The 25350-nt window shown below is 34.9% G+C and overlaps 1 protein-coding gene across 6 annotated transcripts in view; it reads right to left on the bottom strand.

Annotated features, from left to right (window-relative positions):
• Positions 1–25350, bottom strand: part of LOC105248938 (rap guanine nucleotide exchange factor 2) — a 78952-nt gene that overhangs the window by 23892 nt on the left and 29710 nt on the right. For 4 of the 6 annotated variants that reach the window (XM_025407832.1, XM_011254034.3, XM_011254026.3 and 1 more), the window contains exons 2-3: positions 12438–12939; positions 8578–8653 (exon numbers count right to left, since the gene is read on the bottom strand). In XM_025407832.1, coding sequence (XP_025263617.1) covers positions 8578–8653; positions 12438–12736 — 375 coding nt within the window. In that variant the 5' untranslated portion in view covers positions 12737–12939. Of the gene's footprint in view, positions 1–163; positions 424–8577; positions 8654–12437; positions 12940–25350 lie in introns of those variants that run through there. The other 2 variants (XM_011254035.3, XM_011254028.3) reach the window with 2 other exon arrangements.

Here is a 25350-nt window from a genome sequence, read left to right as displayed (position 1 = left end):
TGTCGCTTTTGTTACATTTTCGCCCTTCGGCAAGATTCGCGTATCAAAATATTATGAAAATTATTAGAAATTGACAAATGGAAACAGGACGATTTTAAGAGTCTCTTAGAACTTTCGGAAAACTCGTCAGCGACGTGGGTTTCAAAGAGTCCCTAGGACCTACCGCAGGACTATTTGACAATGCTCGACCTCCCACAAGTAAGCCTCTTTTCGCCATTCAAAGCAATTTATTTCCGTGAAATCTACCGAAAATGTAACACGTTTTTTTTTTTTTCGAACGCACAATTAATTCTTATAAAATATCTCGCACTCTCGCGTTTCGCATTTTAATCACTTCCATCACTCATCACTGCGTATTTCGATGATGACCGCTAAGCTGCGATTCTAAGGGTGACGACTCGAATCGCGAGACATTATTATATCTCGTCGACGACGCCGAGATACGACTGAAAGCGACCGAAGTAATACTCGTCCGACACTCACGCGCCACGATAAGCAGCACGCTATCTCCTTCTTCACGGATGTTCATTTTTTGTCGCGTGCGTGAACACTTAATCACCGCTGCAATCGTCGTAGACGGGAGACAGTTCTATCCTGCAACGGGGAACGCAGTGTCAACCACTCGAGGGGAGATCGCCCGTGGCATCCAATTTATGCACCCCGCTTAAAATGGTCCGGTCGCGTCATTAATTTGCCAACGTATGTTCATTTGTCGTAATTTCTCGCAAACTATGACGTATCGTTTAACGCATTCGCTTCCATCAACGACATCCTTGGCTCGAAATTAATATATCAAGTTCGAGTCTACTTTATGTTTGCTTTTGCGTGTGCGCATGATACAGATTTAATTCTAATATAATTTTAATTGGAACATTTAATTTATAAATATGTCTGAAATAAAAGTCACGATAAAAAGGTAAAACATACATTATTTTCTTATATCATGGAAGTAGAAAACTTGATGCGTTATTATCGGAAAAAGATATACAGGATGATTCATTTTAACCTGAACAAGGAAATATTTCGAAAATATGCAATTTTACAAAAAAAATTTTCGAAATAAAAGTTGTATGATATAGAGTCAGATGAAGATCACCTTCAATTTTTCAAATGGAACCCCCTATTTTTTATTACTCACTCTTGTAGCTTATCTCGAGAGCTTTCCAACTTTTATTTCGAAAGTCTTTTTGTAAAATTGTATATTTTCAAAATACTTCTCTATTAAGATTAAAATGAATTACCCCGTATATTGGAAAATGTTAATATGCATTAAGATAAGTACGAATAATAATATGCTTACACTCGGTTTCAAAATGTCAAGCGGTATATCCCGCTGTTTAAACACGATTCCTAAATGTATACATTAGCGTTATCGCGTTCTTATCGTGACAATTAAAAAAACACGAGAGCTAGTAAATAATTATCGAGACCGCTAACAGGCTTACGTTCGCGAGGCATGAATGAAAAGTCTATCGTATGCCGCGTACACACTCGCACGCACGCACTCGCGCGTATCCGCTCTCCGAGGAATCGATACAGTCGATGCATCGGCCACCGCGCGAACCGTATCGTGTATCGCACCTCCGCCCACTCGCGTCGTAAAATTACGTAGGACAATCGCGATAATCGTGTAAGTATCGACGTACAAATGGCTCCCGACAGAGTGTACGAGCCTAGCCCATAATCGGTCGGACGTACTCCGTCAATGCCTTAGACAGGACAGGTAGGTAGGTAGATAGACGACAGGTTGTGGATGCAGGTGCATATCTAGCGGTGCTCGAGAAAAAGATCTGGGTCATACGACTGCGTCATATGTCTCCAAGTCTCCATCGACAACGGTTTGCTTTCATCGCTACCGAGATCTTGTACCAACACAGATGAATACATATGCGCAACTACCACACTGGCGTATTGGGAATCAAGATAAATTACACGTTGTTTATCTCGAATTTTTCAAGTACCCTGAATTAGCGGAGGAGAAAGGGAAAGCATTTTAGAGAAAATGATTTTAATTTAAAGATTGCGTCATACTGTTTGTGCGTTTGCACAGAATATTCAATTAATCTCCGCAAAATTATTCGTTAAATATGCGAGGAGGTGAATGACACGTGCGCTCGCGACTTACTGAATCGTGCAATAAGTTGCGAAACACAAGATAACGGGAAATAATTTTCCATGGCATTCGCGAATTAACCTAAGGAAATTAAAGATACATTTCAACAATGAAAAAAAAGATAGACGTGCTCACGCATACTTCCTGCCCCGGAAGTATGTCAACTGAACGCGCGTTTAAAAGGAGTTAGATACTATGACGGCATACAAGGACAGGATACGTCTCATGGATAAGTCCAAGGTTAACAATTTTGCTATTTTCATTAATCAAGTTTTGCCGATAACAAGATGGCATTGAGTAATCTCTCTCGAAATAAATTTTCATTTATTTCAAATTACAAAATAAAATCAGATGGAATAATAAAAGCTCAAAAAACATATATCTGAAATATATTAAAGAATTATATATAAATGATGAAAAACTCTTTTTCCCAATTTTGACATTTCTTAATTTAAAGATATTTTTAGAGGCATGATATTTTTATGTAAACAAAATATCTTTTCTAAGAGACTAACTGGAAAGAATGTTGAAATTGTGTAAGCTCGATACATAAATTCAAATATACTAACTATAATATAGAAATATACATCCCTATCACATAGTTAAAAATTTTGCAAAAATGCACTTCTCTCTTCAAAACAGACGCAAACTCAAATCGCGTCGACATTCGGCGGGATTTATAGATGGAAAAAAAATAAAATGCAGCGACCTCGCATGGGGGACACGTTGTCTGGGTGAGGATTTATTTTCGGAGCAAAACTGGTCGCGCTTTCTCTTTCCATCTCTCTTTCTCTTTTTCGTTTTCTCCGTTTTTCCGTTCTGGCGAAACTGACATGAGGTTTCGGATATTTGCCCGTCCCAGAAATCCCGCGCGTTCCCTTTATCGTCCTTGTGCCGCGTGATTCCAGGAATCGTTAACCGACTATAACGGGTCAGAATCATGTATACTTATGATACAGTTAATAAGCTTCCTTTGTGTCGTCGAGTCAACCGAGATTGGCTATTCAAAATAGGTTGGCGTTACAGGCGCCGCTTGGTCACCCTACTTGACATTTTCTGTCGCGCCTCCACAACTTTACGAGATATAAACTCTGAAGAAAGAAGCCAGCTCTCCCTTTTGGTTTATATTATACCTTGTAATCGAGTTATAAGGTTATTACAATTTATACAAAAGCTAAGAGTTTGATATCGCATATTGACTGTTTGATTGTACGTAAATTAAAAAATTGTACGATAAAAATAATGTTATATATAAAATATGCAAAAATAATAATACATATAATTTTGACATATTTTTATATCAATAAAAGATATTAAATGTATTGTAGACTGACAATTGGAATAATATATCCTTGGTTGTAATATTTAGTAGACTGTGTATAGCAACAGAAAGACGACATATCGGAATATGTAAAATATTTCAATTTATGTCGTAATAAAAGTCAGCATATCTCACAAAATAACAAAATAATCCTCACTGTAATATCAGAATCTCTGCTGTTGAATATGTCGGCAAAATGTGTCAAAGGGCAAGAAGGCACGGTCGAAGTTCAACCAGTGCGGCAAAGTATGCAAGAATACACTCAATCAATTACATCGTCATATTTTGAATTTCATGTCTCGCATAAAAAAAACGCTATTAAAATTTGATTATCCTGATGATGAGAAAAAAATGGAACGCTATAAAAAGCTCACGCAAGTCCATTAAAAATTTTAAAAGATTTATTCTGACGTATGTGTACAACATAAAGTCGAGTCGTACATTTTACAAGCTCTATTTATTTCATATGTAAATTTCATCCGGCATGAGGATTAGCCAGCTACATTTGCACCACATTGCGAGGACGGATTACGACCCTTTCTATTGGACAGTGGTGTTAAAAGAGTCTGGAGATAAAACTGAAATCTGAGTAATACCATGACGAGTCACGGCTCCGATTTTACTCATGTCAAGCTTCCTGTACGCATCCCCTGCGTAATGAATCCTTATCCGGAGACGCTTACGCACAACGGATGTGGCATCGTCCGCCGCGATTCTTACATAAATGCGCGTATACGCCGAATATTTCCGCCATGATACTCGGAATACATCCAGAAAATTTGTCGTAGAATTAAAAAAAGAAAAAAAAAAAGAAAAAAAGAAACGTGCCCTGGACGTTTAAGCCCCGCGAAACCTGATATTGGATATCGATCGCAATTGCTCAGAAATGGCGCGATTTACATTTCGGAGCTCGACAGACTCGCCTTGCATCTGGGTCGACGAGAAATAATCGTGGGACACAGATCGCAATTTGTATAATTGCATAATTGGGCGCGCGCGGAACGAGCCAGCATGGAAATTGTAGCAACGTTATTATTTTTTCTGTATCCTTCTCCCCCCCCCCCTCCTCCTCTCTCCCTCCCTCGCCTCTTGCCGCTGTCAGCTTTTCTCCTTTTATTTTCTCGGGTTTTTTTTTTTTGCAAACTTATACGATATTTTATCGTCTCGCCAAACGAGCTTAAGCTTGGTGACGTAACCGAGGAGGGAAGATACATACGCGATCTCGGAAACGGAACAATGTCTGCAGAACGGATTATCCGCGGCGATTATTGCAGCTGCAACTTGTTGGCCCTCGAAGTTAAGTTTCCTGTTTGTTCGTTCCGGCCGTAATGATCGATCCGTCTCCAGTTATTGGTTTTCCTATGGAAATTTGCCTCGCCGATACCGCATAAATAGAAAGTTTTCCTTTGAGGGGTAACTTTTTATTCGCATGAAAGGCGACGTCGTCATGCCGGAAGTTTCAATACCTCCCAAACGTAAACGACGATTCGTTTCCCCGGTGAAAAAAAAAAAAAAAAATAACGGATAACGAAAATCACTGCTGTCTCGGTCAATCGATTCGTTTCAATTATCGTTTCCGATAATGAGAATCTCGTGCAGTTTTTTTCAAAAACGTATAAGTGTATAATCTGCAGGCATCGATCGGTTATTTTTGTATAACTTCGATGAAGACATATTCTCCTTTATATTTTACAAGTATATGAAACGATTATAAAAAATTCTGTTATTTTAGAAAATAGGAAGAAAGATTTGACAAATATTGACAAAATTAAAATACAAGATTTGTCAAATTTGTCGGAATACATCAAATAAACTATTAATTTGATAACGTCAAATAACAATAATAATAAATTAATTTTAGTCACATTTGTTTTACAATTTGTCGGTAAGATTTCTTTTATGCTAACAAATCGTGACGTATAATCGAATTTTACGAGGGACAAAGACGATTCATGTTTCATAAACGTGGCACATTGAGCTGATAATGTTTCGTCACTGACGATACAAATTTCTTGAGATACTGCACGCGTCGAAGGATAAAACGTGCTCGGTTACGCAATTAAAGCCCGCATCCTGCGCGACGTGACACTCGGTTTATGTTCCAAGCGACACGTCCCACAAGTACAAGTATATATCGTTTCCTTGACCGCAAAACTAATTATTTCCTTGTCCATTCATTACGAAAACAGACATTGATTAAAAGAGAAACAAAGCAACAAGGCCAACAAACATCGAAAGGTTCCATCTTCTCAAGAATAATATATAATTAAAATATTAAAGACGTATTTTAGCATTAAAAAGTAGAGTATTTGAGACTGTGACAATGATATGATGATGAATTTTAAAATTTGTTAAAAAATCTGACAGTATACGAAAACACATTCCACGATATTAGACGTATTTTAGCATTAAAGAGTAGAGTATTTGAGACTGTGTGTGACAATGATAAATCATCAATCCAAAGCGATGAAGCTCTACGCAATGAGCTCTCGAATGGCGCAAAGCGACAGGGATAAAGTGCCACGGTGCCACGAGATGAAGGTTAAAGGTCAGACGTCCAATTCGCATTATCAGGTCACAGAGTCACCCGAGGACGCACGTGAACTCGCGTGTACCACGGTGGGGTCAATATTTTTCCCGACATTGCGTGGACGAAAATTTCAAATTACCGGCAAACACGCGATCGAAATTCGTCAAAACCGATAAATGTCCTCGCGATAAAAAAATCCTCGATATTTCACATCCCGCCAACGCGGGAAAATTAAATAAATCAGGTCAAAGCTTATCCGTAGCTTACATTTTCAGAAGCATGGTTGATTCGAACAAATTATTTCTGTGAGCTTTTCATTAATTCAGATATATTGCACAAATAATGATATAAAAAATAAACTAAAGTGTAGCTTAATTTTCACAGCGAATTGCGTTACCTCCCAATTGTATGGATAAATAATTATCGATAACATTTTAATTATCGATAAAAAGAGTTTCAGAGTCGAAGAGTCCTTGCTGGCTCGATGATGAGTTAATTTTATAATTAATGTTTCGAAATAACATACAGTTTGTACAAATATGCGTAGGTTCCGCGCTGCGAAATTTCAAAGTTCAACGTGAAAAACAAGGCGCATGATTACGAGTGATGTAACTGTACACTGATAAATCCTCCTGGCAAAATTGACTATAGGATACGCCGTTTAAGTACAAAGCTGGGATTATGTCCGATTGAAGCTGGGTATGTATGTCATCGAAAATCGAATTTGATTGATATCGAATGTAAAACTAACATAAGCCCTTCTAAATCTAATATAACATATATGCTTTCCATATCGTAGCCAAATCGAATAATATATTTAACAATTTATTAATATTTAATTAATTTTCTGCAAAATTATTCAAATAAATCCAAAGATTTCTTAAAAATCAAAGACTAAAAGGATATCATTAAAAAAAATCTGTCAAAATTATTTTTTCATTTTAAGAGATCTTTTAAAAATGCTATTTGTTATAATAAAATTATAAATGTATTTTAAAAAATAATTTACACGTAAAAAAAATATTAATGAAAATCCAAACGATATAATTTATTGTAAAGCTAGTGCATGCAGATAATTTGGAATACATTTTTTAATTTATTTATTTAATATTATTTATTTAATGTAACCACATATATACATGCATACGCACATAGTAAACGCAATTTAATCGACAATCAGCAAGTAATGTTACGTTAGTTGTCGGTAAGGCAGTTTAGAATGGCCGTTACAGATGGCAGCTCGAATCAGAAACTTAATTTTGTCCACATTGTGTAATTAGAGAAACGAGAATTTTCAACTTGATACGCTCGAATAAAGTTCACCTGCCATACCAGAATAATTCCATGCGATTCTGCAATTAATGTTGCAACTACGGACGTAATTAAGCTTAGCTTATGTGAAAATGATGGCCGTTTCACATTTCGAGATAATGTATGCATAAAAAATGCATAAATTATATATAATAAAAATACATAAAGTAAAATCTGAAGAGGAACTTTCGGTGTCGCATATTCCTTTTCTCCTTTATAAAAAAAATGTAATAAATTATATTTTATCCCATTATTCAGTCATAAAGTTTAAAATGTAATCTGTCTTTCAAGATCTCTTTATAGACGATCTAATATAATTTAAGAAATAAATTTTAAGATAGAATTCTATTTATAAATTTTATGTTGCGTGTAATATAAAAAGACATTTGAATACATATAAATAGAAATGTGTATTATAAAATACACATAGTGAAACACATATATTATAAATAGATTTCCATCTTGAATTTTGTCGCGAATTATAGATTCCTAACGAAACATACGGTCTTTTCCTTTTTCTCTAAACTGACTGCACTAGTTTAGAGTTTATCTTTTCCCCTTCAAAGTGCAATAAAAAAAATAAACTCTATTAATGCAACCAGTTTAACTGAAAAGAACGAACTTCTTACAAGAAAAATATGTATAAAACGAAAAATACTTGAACAAAAAAATCGAGCGAAATCAGCATTCTCCGTTATTGCCAAAACTTTGTAGGCAATTAAAAGCTTAATTATTCGATCGATACGATAGTCTTCGTTAAAAGATTCCGCACAGTAGTCCCGCATGTCTAAAAGTTTGCCCCAATTTCGGCACGTAGAGAAACGACCGCCACATGCCATAGGCTGGGAACGAAATAAAACGAGCCTACAAGAGCGTGACGGAGGATCCAAAACTCAACCTCGGCATAATATAATGCCGAGAGAAAGAGAGAGGCAAAGAGAGAGAGAGAAACTATTGATTAACTGTCTACCACGTTGCACGTCTCTCGCGAGCATTGTCTTTTCGCTGCGCGATATCGCCGCTTACACCGTAGTTCGCGAGCGCGTAATACTCGGAAAATGTCTCGGAGCAAATGCAATTTTGCATTCCGTGGCAAACCGACCGGAGAAAAAATTATACTCCCTCGTCCAGATTTCCTTTTTGATTAAAACTGTCGGCAAAGCACAAACGGCCGCAACTCGCTCTTTCATAAAACTGAGTAAATAAAGCGTTTTCTTTTTTCTTCGAAAACAAATTAAACGCAAATCTCCTTCGCAGCTTCCCTCTCGCTTTGTTATTCCATAGAGCAAAGAAACTACTCACGACAATCATCTCGGAGGGCTCGAGGACGAAACATTCGTTGGGTCGCCTGGCACTGCCACCCGTCCGCTTCCCGAAGCTGCAAAAAAGATTGAGATTATTTAAGATATTATTATAAATGTTACGCAGTTTCTCTACAAAAAATTTTCAGACATCAAGAATTTTTCAATGATATTAAATCAGACATTAAATATTAATCGCCCTTTTTTATTTTAGAATTTGCCAAACAAGTCTCTGCGAAAGCTCGTGTCTTTTTCACGCAGTAGAATCTAGTTAAACATGAGATATTGGAGCTTTCGAAAAAGCTCCTAACAAAGACGAAAATGAGGGCAACATTTTGTCAATAGTCTCTATAGTCTTTTCTGGCTTCTTGTAAATATCACATTTCGTATGGAGGCGAAAAGGGAGTCGTTTCAAGACGTGATTCATCACACGAACCCCTCAATTTCACATCGTTTCGAATCGTCCGATGGTGTACAAGTGTGTTCGCACGTTCGCTCAAATACGTATTATTCCGTGATGCCATGCTACACCCTGGCATTAACTTCTACGACCAATATTGGGTGCCATGCCATCGACAGATGTTTCCCATTCGAGTCGAAGAGAGCACTTCTCAAATTAACTATAAAAGCGCAACGGTTCAGCCAATTTTCGGCGAAAACCTCCTGCGGTTAAACAGTAGGGGGATAGCCGATACGTAATTGTCTAAATCGAGATCGCTTTTCCTGATAAAAGTTGGCGTTAGATCCTCCTTTTTCACGTCACAGTTGAACATCCTCGCGTCATAGTAAATTAAAAAATAAAACGTCTAATGAAATAATTATTAATTATTATTTGAAATTATTAAATAGAAAGCTACATATTGTTTTTATCTCTGGATGTAAAATTAAAATTCCTCATATTCAACTGTAATATAAAATTATAATATAAAATTATAAAGAGATAAGAATACAGATAACAATTATATATAAATCAAAATTTAACAATTATATAATAAGAGAACATATTTTCCGTTTCTTGAACATCTTATTTTTTGACACCTGTATGTGCATTTTTCATTATGGAAAGTCCTCGATTTAACGGTGACGACGACCGTGAATCGAATACCGATGCTCGACCGACCGAGAATCGGAAAAGCGAGATGATGGATAGAAAGAAGATAGAAAGAGAGGTTGCAGAAGGCCGTAAGGTTGTCGAAGGCTGTTGACCCGCATGTTATCCCGCTCTTTCCTCGACTTGTACACACAAACGAGGCCGCGATGCGTAACGCACGCGTAACGCATGCGTAACGCATTGCTTTGTATGTATTCTTCTTTTGTACGTATACGTGTATGTGTGGATATGCACTGCAGAAAATTGAATTTGATAAGGATGATGCGCGTCTCGGCTTTTCCATCTCTCACCTGTACTGCGAATTAATTCCATAAATGTCGCGTTGCACCTTTCATTTCCTCAAGATTATAATTATCGTTACTAACCATCTAGGCCATTCGATATCTTACATTCGTCTTTGTTTAAAATAAGCAGAAAATCTCACCAAAAATATTTGACAGATTAATTTTAATGACAGGTGAGCGATATTTGATTCGATTGATTGAATAAAATGTCTCTAATAAATTACTCGATAACTATTATGCACATCTCCTGCCTTGAAAAGCAAGCATGAAAATAAATAAATAATTTTTTAATTAGCCTTCTATTCTCTTTTTATAACGTTATTAATATTTTATTAATTAATTTTTCATAAATTCATAAATTTAATTTACTTTTTTAATCTACTCTGGCACTTTAATAATTCAGTAGAAGGATAGAAGATATAAAAAGATTCTTGAAATAAAAAAATTTCTAAGAATTATTTCTACATGTATATAAATTTACAATTAAATTTACAATTTAATTTACAATTTAATAAATATTTATATGCATCTCTTGTTATATAGAAAATACTATAATCCATAAAGTGATGATTGGAAGTATAATTACAACATAAAAAATTACAACATAATTACAACATAAAAAATTCATATATGTATATAACACTAGTTTTGAAATAATTTCTGATAATCTAATCTAATCTACAAAAGACTGATATGAATATTGCCAACCGATTTGTAAGCGATTTATTTGCATTGTAACTATTTGATTGGTTAAAGTTCTTAAGATGATCTTAATGGGTCTATTCTGTAAAATCTGTCTATTCTGCTCTATAACGCTGTATCTCTATAAGCTATGTAGCACTGTAGAGTAAAAAAGAAAGAGCTAAAGAGCTACAGAGTTACAGAGCTTACAGAGCGAAAATTTTCTTACAGAATATACGACTAAATGTAAGATCAGACTATGAATACCGGCCCTAGTATAAACTTTTGTTCGATTTTCTTATTTTTTTTGTTCCCATTTCCGAGATACATTTTCCCGAAATAATCCACAGAGAACGTTTGTTATAATTCACGTTTTCAGAGAAATTAATGACATAGTCGACTGCCTTATTGTTGACAATTTCGCATATCTAAGCGTCCTTTCTTCCCTCTCCCTTTTATCCTTTTCTCTCTCCTTTCTCTCACTCATTCATTCATTCTGTTGACATTCGTGAAATTATTCGTGCCATTTCACAAGACTATGTATATAAAAGCCACGTGGATCCACGTAATGAAATATTTCTATGATATCGTTAAAGCTATTATCCTTTCTATTATCCTTTCTTTTGAATTTTCATCGCGCTATTAGGCTTTCTTTTGCACGGCTAAGAATGCAAAATTATCCGCCAACGATTTCCGTTATGAATACAGATTAAATTTCTTTGTGCTTACAGCAATATGTTTAAAACTTATCAAAAATGTTTTAAGCGCATAAAGCGTGATTAATATGAAATTTTGTGGGAAATAATCGTAATAAAAATATATGTTACAAAGTAAATTGCTAATTTTGATTACAGAAAAAGAGTATTATAATTTAAGATTATTTGGAAACGAGAAAAAATATATTTACGAAGAATATAATAATATGTTTATATATATATTTCTATTCAATTGAAGCAAAAGAAATTTATACCGTTAATATAATTTAATTACTACAGTTAAAAATTACAACTAGATTTTATTCTTAATCTCGTAAAAAGTTAATTTTATATCTCCTTGCATAAGAGATAAGTTATCTATACTTTATAATAGTAGCCCGAGATTGTGGTTTAAGTTATTCATTTATCAACTTATAGAATTGAAAACAAACTGATGATTCAAACATGCTTATGTAAAATATAACGATAATTCGCATACGTCAAATTATAATAGAGTGATGGATTTGCATTATAACTAAAAATAAAATAACAAGTTTATACCAATAAAAAATTTTACGTGAACTGTCCACGCAATTACGAATTACATGTATTAATATTTAAAAATATACCAAGCGATTATTACAGAAGAATCCATCTTATTATTTCAATATAACTATCTCGATATATATGTACAAAATTATATGTACAAAATTATTTGCGAATAAAAAATACATTTTTGCTCCTTTTTACGCGCAATCCTGCACTGAAAAAAAAAGTTGTTAATTTGACTAAACCATTAAACTAAATTATTAGTTTTTAAATTGAAATATTTAGCTATTTAAATTAAATAATACATGACATCTATTTAACTTGAATATTTAAATATTTCAATTTAGAAAAAAATAATAATTTAGTTAAACGGTTTAGTCAAATTTACAGCTTTTTTCTCAGTATAGAAATGAAAAGTACACATACATCTATCCTCCCGCCGTAATCATAATTGCGATAAATAATAATTGCTTAAATAATAAATAAGCTTCACAATCGACGATCGAAATTTTCTCAAGATAAATTTCTTGCGAGGACTCACCACACGGAAAATCGCCTCCTGGGAAACGCGGGTGGCGGCGGCGGCTGAGCTCGATGAGTCCTGTCAACCGACTCGCTCCTGAGGGCTTGTACGGCCTTAGGCACGGCCCTGAAGGGTTCCTGACAGGCCTTCGTGCCGCCGTTCCCAACGCCATCGTTGAAATTACCCGTACCACCATTACCACCGCCGCCACCACCACCATGAAAGCTGTTCCATCTTCTCACGGGGCCCCTGTTAGCGCCGTGATAGCCACCATTATGGCCACCTGGACCGCGAAGCTGGTTGGTATGCTTGTGCATCCTCTGTCGGCGGCTCACTCAGTGATCCTTTCGCCACCAGGACGTGGCCTTCGCACCGGGTACGTCCATCGTTCGCACGCGAATCCGCTACATCTTCGATGCTTCTTCGTCGTCTTCCTTTCTACAGCCACGCGAGAATCGAGAGATACTTCTAGCCTCTAGAACGGATTATCTCTCAGCTTAATGGTCCCATAAGCAGAGTTCTAAAGTAAATCGATGTTCTTAGGTCGGATTCAGATTCCGAGATCAACGCCAGTCACATCGATCGTCGATACAGATAATTTATCGTCGAGATGCTGCATTGGGAAACGTCGAAACCATTGCGTCTTCAATAAATTTATTAGTACAACAAGATGTTTCTACCTACGCATATCTTTATCCATGGCACGCTGATTTTTTATTCTTCCATAAGGTTTTCATAAGAATTCTGCGTCAATAAAGACACGAGGCATAATGAAAAAGATGATATCTTATATAAAGGGCGGACAATTCTCCCAAGTGGCATGTAATGATGAAGAAATACTACACTATAATTTTTCCCATGATACGCACGTGATATTTGGACTCTGCGCCAAGTTGGCGACGGGGGTCGAGTGGAGTCAAGTGATTCTTAGTAGCTCTTTCGTGGCTCGCATATTTTTATTACACTATGGGATCTCGACTTGAAGTCTAATGGAGACTAATAACGTAGCGATGTCGTCTCCTGTTTCTTTCGGGCGACACCTTATCAAGCTAGTACGTTTGCTGAGAACCGCGATAACAGGAAGAAGAGTTTTATATCGGCAGTAGCGGTAAAGGGATAGAGTAACGCGTAGACACAATGATCCGCTGACTTTCGTAATGTGATAAGCAGTAAGCGATAAACAATCTTTATTATTATTATTATTATTATTATTATTATTATTATTATTATTATTATTATTGTATTAGAAATAATTATATCGTAGAATTATATTGTAGAGATAATTATCTACTGCATTTTCTGACTAAAATTATTAATTAATCTAGATAGAAATTAGATTAGCTATCACAACATATTTATTCAACATGTCGTTTTTTACGCATGCAAATTTTCCACATGTGTAAAATTTACATATGAAACACTTTAGAATCTAGCGCATAATTCGCAACGAAGAATGAAAGGATGAAAAATATGATAATTAATAATAAATAAAAAAATATTAAAAAAAAAAAACTCCCAACTGCTGCCAACAAAGGTGCATTTTAATAATTATAAAAAAAAAATCACATATAAATAAATATATGAAAATAATAAATAATAAAAATATAATAAAATTGTTTTTTGTATATTCAAAGGGAAAATAACTCATTTTATTTTTGCCGGATGAAATATTTCGCGCTGTTTACGAAATAATGATATATCGGAGAACGATAATAAGGTCGCTTAATTCTTTTACTCTTTTTATCGGCCTCTCGGTGGTTCACGCTTTTTAGCCTCTGCCTTCCTATACCTAACATAACTCAATGCGCGCGCACCACTCGAGGATCGCATCATTATTCCCCGACAATCTAGCGAGGGCCGCACCCCAACGACGATTTGTCACGATCCGTTAATAAAAACCGAGTCTTCTTTTTTCCGATAAAAGTTCCAGCGATATGCAACGGCATTTTTACGCCATCTTAGCGTTGGAATCTTTTTTTTGTAATTTCCCGGAGATTCGCCGACGTTTCGTATCCGTGAGAAAATCTGCGCGACAAAAAAATCGCCTTACGCGTGCAAAACAGCGGGACAAGAAGCCTCGGCGAAAGAATGAATTGAAAAATGCACGAGAGATACAGATAGGCCTTAGGGCCTATCCGGACACGAAGATCCAGCAAGCTTGCAAAAGCTCTCGAGCACGCGCTCGTTTTCTTTCTTCACCCCCTCTTACGATTAGAGAAAGGTGTGTGCGAGGGAGTAGTCCGGGATACAATCACGCACCTCTGTGCTATTTTCGACGGAGCCACGACCGATCAATCCGATCACGTTGCGCGATATTGATTCAACTAAACCGTGCCAAATACAAACTACATTGATTCCAAGCATACCGAGTATGAACGATATTATTCCAAGCTATCTATTCCCAAAACGATCAATGAAAATAGACCAGTAGGATTATCCAGTCTCAAGGCAATCGTAATATCCTTCTTAAGATTAAAATTAAATAAATTAGTTTTAATGGTAATGCGAATCAAGTGTCGATCTTATAACAGTTATTTATTATACAAAACAAATAAATTTGAAAATAATAAATATAATTGGGAAAAGTTTGCGAACGTTTCGACTCTATTTTTGGGCCATTTTCGGCGCAAACATGATTGATATTTTTTGTTCTTGATTTATTTTAACTTATTTTAACTAAATTGTTTAATTTTAATATTTTCGAGTCTGATATTTTGAATAATTTTCTTAAGATTGCTTTACGTTGTTAACGCGAATAAAGTCTTGCGTGAAACATTGTACTTAGTGCAAGGATATGTATTGTCTTAATGGCTCACAGAGACAATGCGCTTCGGGTCGTTCGTTTTCTAGGGTCTCGACACAGGAAATAAATAAAAATAAGAAAATCTCCGGTTTTAACCGCTTGGAACATTTCACATACAATTTCATACGGAAAAGAGATTGCGAATCGAATATTTCCGTTGCACGAAATTGAAATAGATGGATCGCGTGTTCGGCAATATAGAAAAAATGCCGCTCTAGGTTGCATAATATATTATTATCCGAGTTTAGTAAAAATAAAATAATTGTATAAAAAAAGATCCAAGTGCGTTAATCTCCGTAATCGTACGAAATTTTCATATTTAAAGGTCGTAAGAGATTATATTAATTATAGAAAAGTATATACACCTACGCTTGGAATAGTGAAGGTCAAAGCGATCCTTATCCGACTATGCGAGTGTTGAGAGAGAGGCGAGAAACTCGAGGTGAGCAAAAAGCGCGTGAAAATAATCGGTGAAGATGGCAATTAAGAGACGATGAGTCGCAGGTAGGAAGAATTTCAATTTCTAGCGGAACCCGTGGACCGTGTCTTCCGGTACAACGATCTCCCACAGCGTGATTATTAGTTATATAGTTACATATCCACCGCCACGCACACACGTATGTATATGATTTCTACCCCGCTCTGTTATAAACAAAAGTCTGCGACGCGGAAGTGTTTGTGACGCGCAAGAAAAAACTCGGAAAAGTGTGCACACGATGTGCTTTCCGATATATTCACTCTATAAAAAATAATTAAGTAAAGTATAATCTCTATTTTTGATCAAATTTACGTTAGAAAAACTAGAGATAAATGTATGTTTTTAAATAAATTCTAAATAAACACGTCTATTTACTTTAAATACGTTTTATAATTCAAGAAAAAAATGTAGCTTTTATTTACAACTTTCCTTTTTTAATGATCGAAAATACGATGATCGGAATTTGCGCGATATAACATTAAAATAATATAATTATCATATCATTTTACATAATGATATGAAGCGGTAATAAATTTAAATTAAATCCAACAAGATCTAAATACATTTAAATTTAGGTGAAAAACATTTTATATATAAATATAAAAAATCCTATCGCATCTTTTCCAGAGACTGAAATACACGTCTCGAGGAGACCTGTTAAATCCACCTCGAGTCCATCATCTGTGAGATTTAATAATTATTTCTCGACGGCTGACTGAGCGATTATCAAGCCTCAATGGGTTAAGAAACAATCGGCCGTTGCTATTGTCGACGACAATAGCGGATAGTCTTCGCGCGGCGACAATGCGCGAGTAACAAAAGAGCCGCGAGATCGGAGAAAACGGTAATAGTAAACGAGCGGCGGAGGAGAAAAGGATAAGAGGAAACGCGCGGGGCGGACGCGAGAGGGAGGAAAGTCGGAGACGCCAAGAGAGGAAGATCCTTGCCGTACAAGGACGACAGAGGCTCGCCATTGTTGCCGCGCGCCCTAATCCTGGCGATCCGCGAGTCTCTCACCGCGCTTTTGCTAACGAGCATCATTCCCATAAGTCTTTGCTACCGAACTTGTCGTTGTCGGGTACCTGCTCTCCCGGCCTACAACAGGACGTTCGCCGATGCTCGTTAAGTGCATAGGCTTCCCGTTTCAATCGATGTTTACGTTGCTGTTTGCATGGATCTCGAACGCGCGCGGCACCAAAGCACTTTGAGGTTTCGTTACAGTAACATGCCGAGCAACACGCAGCAAATTGTTGACGGTAGCAACGTGAGAAAGATTAAGCGCAATCAAAGAGATTCGCTCGTTTCACATCATCTTTCAAAAAGACGTCAATTTTTGAGCAAGTCGATCAGGTTGTGAATTAATCTCTTAAAATTCAAAGAGAATCTTGTATAGATTTTTTATTTCTAAATAGCTATATTATATACGTATATAATACTATGTACGTATAATTTATAATATATAAAATATAATATAAAAATAATATATAAAATAAATATATGTAAAATAAATAATATATAAAATAAATTAAATATATGTATACATTACAACTTTTATACATCAATTAAATACACACAAAATGTAATTACATAAATATAAATATATATAAATAAATACGATGTATTATTTTAAAAAAATATTTTTGACGCAAAACAATTTCAAAATCTTGCATTCCGTGTGATACGATTAAAAACGGAAACTGCGACTGCGAGGAGCATCGAAGCGCAAAGTGCGACGCGGAGATGCATGGGAAGCGCACACACACCGCGTACCGTTTAAAGCCATAAAGCTAGCGCGGCCGCCCTCGTTTAACCAGGTTTTCAACTCCCTGAAGCCGGCCTTTGTCGGAGGCGCACAAATCCGCGTGTCCGCTCCCCTCGCCCCGGCCGACCGACCGGCCACCGGCCGTCTCGCCCCCTCTCGAGCCAACTCGTTCGCTCTCGTTAACGGAAATGCGTATCGTAATTCGAATCGTGACCATAAATATATGCGTACGCGTGTGCGTGTGTGTACGTACACATGTGTAAGGCTAAGCGCGTGCTTCTCGGCTTCTCTCGCTCACGCTGCGATGCAATCTACGCGCAACCGCGTAGCTGCGAGATGTATATGAAACGTGCGTAGAATATCTGGGCGTGTTTAAACGCATACGGATTCCGCTTGATTCTTTTTATTTTTGTTCGATAAATATTATTATTGGTATTGTTTCGAGTAAGTATCGCGCGCGTAAACACGTGTCTTTCCTTTTTAAATTACAACTTGTTATTTTCTACTTGACTTTTATATAATCGCACGTTTCGGATTTTGAATAAATTTATCGCCATTATTACATTACGAATATTATATTACCGTTTGTGATCGTTACAAGGACATCGCATCGCTAACTAGAGCTAATTATCCAAGGCTGTCCCGCGGTGGTAATCGATTCTCGAAGTAGTTCAACATTATTATATTTCAATTGCTTTTATAAGATTAAAATATACTTGCAATTAAATTTAATTTTGTTATATTTTCTTCCAAAGTTATTTTTGTAAAATAAAGATTATTTTGAAACTTGAAAAAATATTTTTTTTTTTTTTTTTTTTTTAAAGAAGATAAATAAGCAGTAATTAGCGATAAATTATTAATTATCAATTATCGAGAGTACAGTTGATAGAAAACTCGTGTGAATAAGTGTATAGAAATTTGCATTTTTTAAATGTAAAACAAGGAATTGCATAATTCGACGACTCTTCAACACGCTCTAATCATGATTCTATTGTAATATTGTGGAAGATGTACAGTTATGAAAGATGGTTGAAGTGATGTATATGGATAAAGAGTTGCGGAGAAACGAAAGAAAAAAAAGGTATGCGGGATGGGCTCAAAAGGGATAAGATAATGTTCCATGGAGTCTTTCAAGAGGATCTGGTGCCTCTAATATTAGACTACTGTGCCTCACGAGATGCTTGCTGTAAGACTTTCTACCTCCTCGATTCCTTTTATACATGCTACATAAATAAAAAATTAATTAGCAAAAAAATACTCACTTTTTCCTCGAATCTTTTAAAATATATAATAAAATAAGACAATCAATAATTTTCTCTCATATCGAATGCAGAAAAATTGAAAAATATGTTATCAATTTTGCATAAAAAAATATTAACTTGAAAGAAATCATTGAAAACAGGATTTAGCGTGATTCAAAAAGGGAACTGTTTAAGAATTTTCTCCGCTTATTAAATCTCCACTTTGAATTTTTCATATATTACGAGCTCTTGATCTGACAATTTTATGCGCCATATATAAAATTTACATTTAATTGAAAACAGTCATGTTGAATTTCTCATAAAATATCTGTCAATGATAGGCAGTCGTTGAACGTGGAAGCCCGGATCGATGGCCGACAACAACGCGCGCTGTTAAAATATACAACGTGGGTGAAAGTGGATGCGCGTCCGTCGCAAACGGATCCTATTTTGTCTCACACGCGCGTAAATCGCGTGCGCACCGTGAGAGAACGACCCTGGATCGCCTTGGGAGTCGGCCTTCATTGAGAAGTCGTCGGTAGATTCCCACCGGTAAACCCACCGAGAAAAGATACGAGGGAAGAAAGTGCAAAGTTCAGCGCACCTAAGCTACCGACTGGCTTCCTGTTTATACAATCTGCGGGTCAATAATTATTATTTTTTTCTAAATAAAAGAAAAATTTTTTTTAAATGATTGATTTGAAAAATAAAAATATTCCATTACTTTCTGGCGAAATTTTGAAATTTTTTTTCATGGGAATTTTCGTGGGAATTTTTAATCCTTTTCATTCGTTGTAATTGTGTCATCGGTTTTCGATATGAAAAATATCTGTATGATAAAATTTCAAATTTAATGCTATTGAATTGGAATAATCATATTTTTCTCATTCACATATGAGAAAAATTGGACTGATTTTAATATCCAGAATAAAATTTATTCGTTAGAATTTCTGCGTGAAACAAAATCAAACGCGAAACATAAACGTTTCTCACGCGCGTTTCTTGGGTATACACTTTCTTCACATAGGGTGATTCGGCAGAATCTCTAGGAAAGGCTCTCCGGGAAATACTGTTACTATCGTCGACGATGCATAAGCGTAGCGAATCGTCTCGATATGGCGAGAGTAACGACTTTAACGTGGTTTCCATTTATTCGCAATGTCGACGGTGCAACGAGATCATTTCTCGAGTATTCTCGAGGGAAATTCGCCGCTCGCTAAAACAGTTTTCACAGGTTGATTCTAACACGGTCGAAAAGAGAGAAATAGAACGATCGCAACAATGGATGCGGATAGATCCGAGAGAAGAGGAAAAAAATTAAAAAAAAAAAAAAAAAACGAGAGCGCGACGAAAGAATCGACCCGACTCGACGCGTCAAAAAGGCAAATTGATCGCAAAGGACAGTGTAACGGTGAAATGCTTTTTATGTGCCTGAACCTTATTATCTTTCCCGTTAAACCGCGCGATTGACCGCATCCCAAAGAAAAAGTTCCTTCTTTCCGGATTTAATCACAAAAAGCTGCACGTGTCATTTAGGAATAATAAATCATAGAGAATAGATTCAGGATACTCTTTATGCAAAAGCCTATTATTATAATGTATTGACAATGTACACGTTTAAAATTCTCCTAAATAACAAAATGCTAAAAGGAACATTTTTGTATCGTGTAAACAAAATTGCCGCTTTAAATAAAAATCATGCTCTCAAGCAAACGCGATCAAATAAATTAAACTTGACCGAATAAAAATGTAGAACAAATTCAATAATAATATCTTCTCATCGGCCTTGATAATAAACATCATTAAAATAATTCATCAAGGAAGAGTTGGTTTAATTATTTGTCATTATGCCATAGTTCAGCTGCTCGGCTGTTGCTTGCAATATATAATTTACAGATATATCCGTATTCTATTTAAATCCGCATTTAAAAAAATCCACATTTATTCGCGTGCATACATCTAAATGCTATGTAATACGATGTTTGTAATTATTACGTAGTAGTACAAATTAACGAGTTCGAAGAAACTACGTATTAATTAATGCGAGAATAGAAACTTGGAAAAACATGCTCCGTATTAAATTTTTATTTTAAATCTTAATAAAAAAAAGGCATAAGTCGCATAAATAATGAGAAGCAGCCAATAATCAAGTGGAATTAAATAGAAATTGAATATAGATTCGCTTTGAAACTAAATGGACTTTGCTCCGATTCGTTTTCTTTGGTTAAGAGTACTTTGCATGAGATTACATATAGAGAGTAGCTAAAAAAAAAAAAGAAAAAATCAATGTCCTATAAAAGTCTCTCGACTCGAATGTGTGTGAACCGTAGAAAGCTTTAGAAAATACTGCCGGGAGGACCAGACTTCCTGCGATGAAAGTGAGGAGAAACGATTCAATGCGTATTCTCGGAGCACCGTCACCTCGCTCTAATAGAATTGCCAGTCGATTGCCGATTCCATCTTAACGAATGCATTTGTATTGTAGAGTCTAAGACTCGTACCACCGGAGATTGAAAATCTTAAACATCGATCGATACTGCCTTGTCGTCCCACTTACAGCTAACAATATTTTTATGTTTCAGAAATTGTCAGCGCCCGATATAATTCAGCGACGTTTAATTATATTATTTCGTAGCAATCAGACTAATAGAATTACAATTAACAATATAAATTTGAATTGTAAAATTTATTAGAATGCAAAAAAATATACAAGCTAGTTTACATCATTAATGATAATATATGGCAATAATATGATAAATTTATCTTGCTTTGAATTTGCAATACACACATAATGAACTTTTTTAAATGTGTTTCTTTTTAAAGAGAATAAAGGTTAAAATAATATTTTTAATGAATTTATAAACGTTAACTGCAAAAACTAAAGTAGATATTTTAAGTGAACAAAAAACTGTTTTACAATGAAAACTTCCTTGTAAAATAAAATTTTAACTTAATCGACATTTCGAATTATAAATTTTCCGCAGAAACAATCGAGAGAAGAAATATCGAATTCGAATAAAAAATGGCAGTAAAAATCCAATTTAACGGAACTGCTTGCATACAATTCCATTCTTGCAGAAACCCTGTCGTAAAATACTATAAACATCGATCGTTCTCAGCAATAGTAATCGGTTTAATGCGATCCGATTACGCTTTGAATTTCTGTTACCTCACAGACGATCTGTATTTTTTGATCGCAATCGTAGTAGCACTCGCGAAGGAAAGTTAATCTCTCTAATTGTAAATTTTATTCTTTTCTCTTCTCATGTTAAATATATACATATATATTAGGTATAATCTAGGTCAATTATGTTAATTGATTTTACGCAATTTACTATACAAATAATAAAAAGAAATAAAAATAGAGATAATATATTCTATACAAAGCATTAGATACGAAAAAATACTTCTCTTGTAATAACATACAATATTTTTAAAGAAATTATAAAAAATTTTCACAGTATTATAAAATCTTAAAAAAGTTATCTTTGTTGTCTTTAAAAGAATTAATTCTACAAATGATGATTTTAATATTTTCATCGCAATTCATAATTCTTGGATCTTTTTTTATTTTCAAATAGTTGCAGTCTAGTAATAATTGACAGATTTTTCAACCATTGATTATTGCATATTGCTATTGTGCATACTTTAGTAACAGTACAGTTATGCGTATATCTGTATAATTTTTTCTCGATACCATTGTATTTTATCCCGTCAAGAGATAAATCAAAAGATATGTGTCAGGAGTGACGAAAAAATTTCACGCGTAAAAATGAATATTTATCACTATTCAAATTTCTTAGTTTCTTTTTTATACGTTCGTTATTTTGATGCACACTAGTTCGCATAACTATTATGATTTGTAACACCAATCAAAGTCAATAACGCGTGCAATAACACACGTGAATATGAAGAGAAAAAAAAAAGAAAAAGAGAGAAAGAGGGAGAAAAGAATGTCGGGAATGATGATAAATGAATGAAGCACTGCACATATCGGAATCAATGCGAATGCGAGCTGTTCGTTAACGAAACCGTGAGAGAACGAACGTTTGATATTATCAACAAATATTTCCATTTCGACCATCAATTCTCGCTAAAATTCAAACACGACAAAAGTGATCAAAAAGTATTTATCGCAAGAAAGGAAAATATGACTAATAGAAGAAACATCTCTATTCTTTGAGATCCTTTGAGAGAGATAAAGAAAGAGAGAGTGAGAGGAGGAAAGAGAAAAAGAGAAAAACCTGATCAGCGATTTTCTACCTGAATTCCTGTTCTCAGTTTGCCTTGAATCAACATTCGAAATTATAGGTAAATTTGCCAATCGAAAAAATTAAATTTAAAATTAAACTGCTTTTTAATAGATACGTGATATAAAATCTCGTCATCGAAATAACACGTCTATAAAAATCTAAGATAAAAAAACAGAAATATAAAAAAGATTTCTATCTAGAAGGTATAAATAGGTGATTGACCACATGTAATCTTCTCGAAAATAAAATACATATATATTTTTTTATATCATCTGCTCCATCTTTAATATCTTCTAAGTAGAGAGGAGATCTTTTGAAATTATAGTTGGAATACTATATACGATATATTCATGTATAGAATTCACGAAAAGCTGCTGTCCAGCCTTTTTATCCTTAAATATGCAGTTTTCCTTACATATGCACAAATACCCTATTTCAAACGTTGTATCGCGTTTCTGTCGGATAACTCTGAAGATCAAACGTGACGTGAAAGCACACGAAGGATAAATATGAAGGATAATCCTACAAACGGATGCATAATAGATAAATATTACATTTGCATGTAACACTTATTCAAAAATCTCATGGCATTTATCATGACGTAAGACAAAAAAATGTTTAATTTTGTGATAGAATGAAAATAAATCTGTGATAAAATTGGAAGCAAATGTTATTATTTTATTAACCTTGTTTTTCAAACGGATTTAAATGGATGTAACTTTTCGCGAAAATAAAAGTACAATGCATATTTAACAAGATACAAAATAGTTCTTTTAATCCTCATAATAAATGCGGTTAAATAGTTGTTCGTATGAGAATTATAAGCTTAATACCGCCATTACATTTTACTTTCATTAACAATTACTGAAGCTGACATTTAAAATAAACTAATTTTAGCCAAATATTTCCTACATTTATTTCCAATTCTTATCATTATAGATAATATTATTTATTAAAAACATAATTAATTTCTAATAGATATTATTATTTATTAAAAATATAATTAATTTCGTATAATATTTTAATATTAATATTTTTTAATTGTCTTAAATGTTATATTTTAAAAATACAATGTCTCTTCTCGTATAATGTTAATTCATATAATGTATATTTTTCAAGATTTTATCCAATTTCAGCAAACTTATCGTTTGAAAATCACACGAACAGTATACTAGATTTATCTTCTTTTCCCCCCATTTTCATGTACTTTCTGTATATGCATGCACACGCAATGCATGTGCCGCATTTATCCGCGTTACATCGTCGATTTGGCAAAGTCTGGACGTGTGCAGACAGTTAATCAGCGGATGAACCGAAACCAAACAGGTCAAACTAGTGGGTGTGTCATTCGCGTGTGTGCTCACTGTGTATCGGTCGTGCATGCGTGCTAGCGTGCGTGCCAACCTCTGGATGTGCTCGTGTATGTACGTGTGTTGCTCAGCTGCTATTTGGAGCAATCTAGTGGTCATAAATCGCAGCGGAGGTATCGCGTTCGTCTGGATATGCGGGCGGTATGTCTATCGCAAGGCGATATAAAAATGTCAATAAAACAGCCTCCCTTCTCTCCTTCCATCTTCTCGTATCATTTTATTCCTAACGCTCGCGTTACGTTTATGTATCAATGTGACATGGCTGTGATCGATTACGTTTCGTGCTATTTCCGAGAATAATCCGTATAAGTTTAAAAGAGAGAGAGAGAGAGAAACGGATAAAACATGCGATACAAATAAATACAGACAGTAAATCTGCAAGATGTATATAAATATTAACTTTGAAGTGTTGCACGGGTGTCTCGAATTTAAATGTCAAAACTTTGAAAACGTGCGGAGGGTCGATCAACTAAGAGAATAATCCGTATAAGTTAAAAAAAAAGAAAGGAACGAATAAAATAAGCGATACAAATAAATACAGACATAAATCCGCTAGACGTACATAAATATTAACTTTGAACAGTTTTGTACAGAGTGTCTCGAATTTAAATGTCAAAACTTTGGAATCGTGTGGAGGGTCGATCAACTGAGAAAAAAAAAATTAGAAGTTTACCCGTTTGCTCCTCGTTTTGGAGAAAGAGCAAAAAGTTTTCAACGAAAAGTTTTCAACAACACTAAAATTATTAGGTTTATCAAAAATTCATTTAATCGATTCAAGAGAACAGTTGAGAACAGCTGAATTGTGACTGCACTAAATATCATCAGAACAGTATCTGGCTGTAATACGAGCTATCAGCGATGCTCGCATTTGTTGCGAGGAGGTCAACATTTTAAACAATACTTCCATTAAAAAATAATAAATAAATAAAAATTTGAAATTTTTTTTCAAAAGCAAACAAATCTCGAAAGGACTTTTTCTTCCAATTAGCTTATCAATCTCCCACATGCTTCCGAAGTTTGGATA

The sequence above is a fragment of the Camponotus floridanus genome, unplaced genomic scaffold, assembly GCF_003227725.1.
Source record: "Camponotus floridanus strain SB8 unplaced genomic scaffold, Cflo_v7.5 scaffold19, whole genome shotgun sequence".
NCBI classification, from domain to species: domain Eukaryota; kingdom Metazoa; phylum Arthropoda; class Insecta; order Hymenoptera; family Formicidae; genus Camponotus; species Camponotus floridanus.
Note: the sequence above shows the minus strand (reverse complement) of the source record. Positions and strands in the feature narration are given on the sequence as shown.